The sequence below is a fragment of the Entelurus aequoreus genome, linkage group LG13 (genome assembly GCF_033978785.1).
Source record: "Entelurus aequoreus isolate RoL-2023_Sb linkage group LG13, RoL_Eaeq_v1.1, whole genome shotgun sequence".
Classification (NCBI taxonomy): Eukaryota; Metazoa; Chordata; class Actinopteri; order Syngnathiformes; family Syngnathidae; genus Entelurus; species Entelurus aequoreus.
In genome coordinates, this window is record NC_084743.1 from 3,673,669 (window position 1) to 3,678,668 (window position 5,000).

Consider the following 5,000-nt stretch of genomic DNA (forward strand, 5'->3'; position numbering starts at 1 on the left):
CCACACCAAAAACATGAGTAAAACAATTCTATCTCGAAAAACTAGTCATTTTCTGCCGTACAAACCAGGGTCAAAACCAACTTGTCATCTGTCACCAACACACATACCACTAAACCACTGGTGCGTTTATGGCCACACAAAAAGTCGGACAACTCAAACACCACACAAAGTTACACTATGACTCCTCAGTCATACGTGTGCTTATTTTACTGTCATTTATTATTAATGTTAATTTATATATATTAGTCATGGAATGCTGTTACACACACTATGTTGAAGTATTACTATTATTATTATTATTATTATTATTTATCTTACGGTATATATCAAAAATAATATTGAGCAAAATTTAATTGAAATATTGTCGATGTGGCCCTCCAGCAGTGCTCGGGTAGCTCATGCGGCCCCCGGTAAAAATTATTTGCCCACCCCTGTGCTATACGTTTACCAAACAATCTGTCACTCCTAATCGCTAAATCCCATGAAATCTTATACGTCTAGTCTCTTACGTCAGTGGTCCCCAACCGGTCCGTGGACCGATTGGTACCGGGCCGCGCCGCACAAGAAATAAAAAAAAAAAAAAAAAAACATTTAATTAAAGCAACATAAAAAACACAATATATACATTATATATCAATATAAATCAATACAGTCTGCAGGGATACAGTCCGTAAGCACATATGATTGTATTTCTTTATGACAAAAAATAAATAAATAAATAAATAAAATAAAAAAAAATTTTTTTTTTTTTTACTACCCCCCCCCCCCCGTTCTGTGGGACAAATTTTCAAGCATTGACCGCTCCGCAAGTACAAAAAGGTTGGGGACCACTGTCTTACGTGAATGAGATAAATAATATAATTTGATATTTTACGCTAATGTGTTAATCATTTCACACATAAGTCGCTCCCGAGTATAAGTCGCACCCCCGGCCAAACTTACGAAAAAAAACTGCGACTTATAGTCCGAAAAATACGGTATATAATGAATTATCATATAATATCATAATATTTGTGTACCTTGTGCGATGAGGTCCCTCCTCAAGAGTGGGTAGAGCACAGGTTCCACTCCATCCATCTCTTGAATGATGAGAGTTTTTCCAAATCTGACCGCTAGTTCCAGTGTGGTCATGAAGTTGCTGTCCTAGTTGGACACACCACATGTCGTCAACATTGGGACGGGGACTACAACTGTCAAATACTAGCCTAACCTTTTTCCAGGGCAACATGATAAGGAGGTTTAAAAATGTGTCATGTGGTTGCTAAACTCCAATCCTATTTCCTGTGTGTGGCCTGGAAAACATCCATCCATCCATCCATCCATCCATCCATCCATTCATTGGTACTTACCTGCTGGTTGATGACCTCAAGGCGGTTCTGTGCCAGGTGTGCACACAGCCACTCAGTGGCACGGGAAGAAGGGTCGATAAGGAAAGGACACGCAACACTCTGAGCGAGGGGAAAAAAACACATATTCATTGTTCAAATACTTCAAAGTGGATGAAATACAGAATCAAGACTATAATTATATTAGTGAAGTAGTCAGGACTACACTGTGTGTCCATATAGGGGACCCTTTTTGCAGGAATAAGTCCATGTCAAATGTCAATGAGTGTATATATATATATATATATATATATATATATATATATATATATATATATATATATATATATATTTTTTTTTTTTTTTGTTTTTTTGTTTTCATGAAAACGTATTGTTAGCCCCGTACTTGTAAGAATTAGGGATGTCGGATAATGGCTTTTTGCCGATATCCGATATTCCGATATTGTCCAACTCTTTAATTACCGATACCGATATCAACCGATACCGATATCAACCGATATATGCAGTCGTGGAATTAACACATTATTATGCCTAATTTGGACAACCAGGTATGGTGAAGATAAGGTACTTTTTTTTAAAAATTCGTAAAATAAGATAAATAAATTAAAAACATTTTCTTGAATAAAAAAGAAAGTAAAACAATATAAAAACAGTTACATAGAAACTAGTAATGAATGAAAATGAGTAAAATGAAGTGTTAAAGGTTAGTACTATTAGTGGAGCAGCAGCACGCACAATCATGTGTGCTTACGGACTGTATCCCTTGCAGACTGTATTGATATATATTGATATATAATGTAGGAACCAGAATATTAATAACAGAAAGAAACAACCCTTTTGTGTGAATGAGTGTAAATGGGGGAAGGAGGTTTTTTGGGTTGGTGCACTAATTTTAAGTGTATCTTGTGTTTTTTATGTGGATTTAATTTAAAAAAATAAAAAATAAAAAATAAATAAAAAATACCGATAATAAAAAAAAAACGATACCGATAATTTCCGATATTACATTTTAACGCATATATCGGCCGATATTATCGTACATCTCTAGTAAGAATATAATGCAGCGTTTCCCCAGGAGGTTTAGTGCTTTAGTGCTGGTCTGGAAAAAATGGTGGCACTAAATTCCATCCTCCTTCGTGTGAAGTTGTAACTACGATAAAGTTGCTACACATTATTCATGAATTAGTTTTAGTGCAAAACATGCATTCAGTTCCATTTTGATTACCGTCATTTCCGGACTATAAGCCGCACCAGCTAAATTTAGGGGAAAATACAGATTGCTCCATATATAAGCCGCACCCGACTATAAGCCGCAGGGTTTTGATGTGTAATTAGCGTAGTGTATAGGGGTTCCTGCTACCACGGAGGGGATTGTCGGGACAGAGATGACTGTTTGGGAACGCAAAGCGTCCCATTTATTAACAATAAATCTTTCAATCATTCAATCAAACTTTCACATCTTTGACATGGCGAACAGCATTCGTGCAGAGTACAAATATTACAACGGTATTACCGGTAGTCAGTCTTTAATCATTGTGTCATCGTCTTCCTCCTGCGTACTAAAACCACCGAAATCCTCTTCGTCGGTGTCGGAGAAGAACAGGTCCAAAATGGCGTCGTCAGCCAAGTCAAGGGTACGTGCAGCAGCTCTATTTCCTTCTTTGACAGCCCGATCGCTTGCCTTTAACTTAAAAGCAGCATCATATGCACTTCTCCGCTTGTTTTCCATATTGAGGGTGTTTGCATGAACACTTCCTTCACGCAAACTGTCGCTGACGCTCTCCTACTCTTTGTTTTGCTCTCGGTAGTGCGCGCCCCTGGTTACCGTAAGCCGTAAAAAAAAGCCGTAAAAAAGCCGTAAAAAAGCCGCAGGGACCAAAACGAGGGAAAAAAGTAGCGGCTTATAGTCCGGAAATTACGGTAAAAGGTTTAAAAATGCTACATACTTACTGTTGATTGAAAGACAATGTTATAAATATATGACACGATCCAAACAACCTTCCCTAGTCATGGTGAAAAAAAATAAAAATTGCAACTAACATAAAGGTCAACACACAAGGTCACACATAACACAACACTGAACATTTGTGTTATTATGAACGTGCAAACACCATAGAACATTCTAAACGACGCCCCTTTAAGTCCATTAGAGTGCATGATGGGAAAATGCAAACTGAAGTGTCTCCGATCATCAAATCAGACATTCTTTATATTTGTACAAGTCATTGTTGTTACGTCACCATCACAAGTCGTGTTTTCTTGATGTAGTACTGTACGTAAATATGTACAGTAACACACACACACACACACACACACACACACACACACACACACACACACACACACACACACACACACACACACTGAGATGAGAGAAACTTCTTACCCGCAACTTCAATTGACTGATCTGTAGGCAGACATGGAGAAAGAAAACACAAAAATGAATGAAAACATCATGTATGTACAGTATGTATGTACAGCATGTACAGTATGCACGTACAGTATGTATGTATGTATATACAGTATGTAATGTGTGGACGGTATGTATGTACAGTAAGGACAGTATGTATGTACAGTATGTAAAGTGTGGACGGTATGTATGTACAGTATGGACGGTATGTATGTGCAGTATGTAAAGTGTGGACGGTATGTATGTACAGTATGTATGTACAGTAAGGACAGTGGCCCTTTTAGGTGGAATTTTCTTGGGACCCCACAGGAATGGGGGGTTTATTTACTTTTTTAAAGAATGTTCTACATATATTTGGTGTAAATCAAGTGTTAAATTACACACATTATATCACACACAAGTAAACACTCTGCAGGACTGCTGGTATCACATATGATATCACACACAAGAAAACACGCTGCAGGACCGCTAGTATCGCACGTGATATCGCAAACAAGTAAACACGCTGCAGGACCGTTTGTATCGCACATGTTGTAACACAGAAGGAGGCACGCTGCAGGAACGCTAGTATCGCACATTATATCGCACAGAAGTAAACACGCTGCAGGACCGCTTGTATTGCACATGATATCACACAGAAGGAAGCACGCTGCAGGACCGCTTGTATTGCACATGATATCACACAGAAGGAAGCACGCTGCAGGACTGCTTGTATCACATATGATATCACACACAAGAAAACACGCTGCAGGACCGCTAGTATCGCACGTGATATCGCAAACAAGTAAACACTCTGCAGGACCTTTTGTATCGCACATGATGTAACACAGAAGGAGGCACGCTGCAGGAACGCTAGTATCGCACATTATATCGCACAGAAGTAAACACGCTGCAGGACCGCTTGTATTGCCCATGATATCACACAGAAGGAAGCACGCTGCAGGACCGCTTGTATTGCACATGATATCACACAGAAGGAAGCACGCTGTAGGACTGCTGGTATCACATATGATATCACACACAAGAAAACACGCTGCAGGACCGCTAGTATCGCACGTGATATCGCAAACAAGTAAACACTCTGCAGGACCGTTTGTATCGCACATGATGTAACACAGAAGGAGGCACGCTGCAGGAACGCTAGTATCGCACATTATATCGCACAGAAGTAAACACACTGCAGGACCGCTTGTATCGCACATGATATCACACACAAGTAAACACGCTGCAGGACCGCTTGTATT

At 39.1% G+C, this 5,000-nt stretch overlaps 1 protein-coding gene across 5 annotated transcripts in view; it reads right to left on the minus strand.

Annotated features, from left to right (window-relative positions):
• Window positions 1–5,000, minus strand: part of dync2h1 (dynein cytoplasmic 2 heavy chain 1) — a 303,505-nt gene that overhangs the window by 112,275 nt on the left and 186,230 nt on the right. For all 5 annotated transcript variants that reach the window (XM_062067256.1, XM_062067259.1, XM_062067258.1 and 2 more), the window contains 3 exons: window positions 3,733–3,753; window positions 1,350–1,448; window positions 1,020–1,143 (listed from right to left, as the gene is read on the minus strand). In XM_062067256.1, coding sequence (XP_061923240.1) covers window positions 1,020–1,143; window positions 1,350–1,448; window positions 3,733–3,753 — 244 coding nt within the window. The remainder of the gene's footprint in view (window positions 1–1,019; window positions 1,144–1,349; window positions 1,449–3,732; window positions 3,754–5,000) is intronic.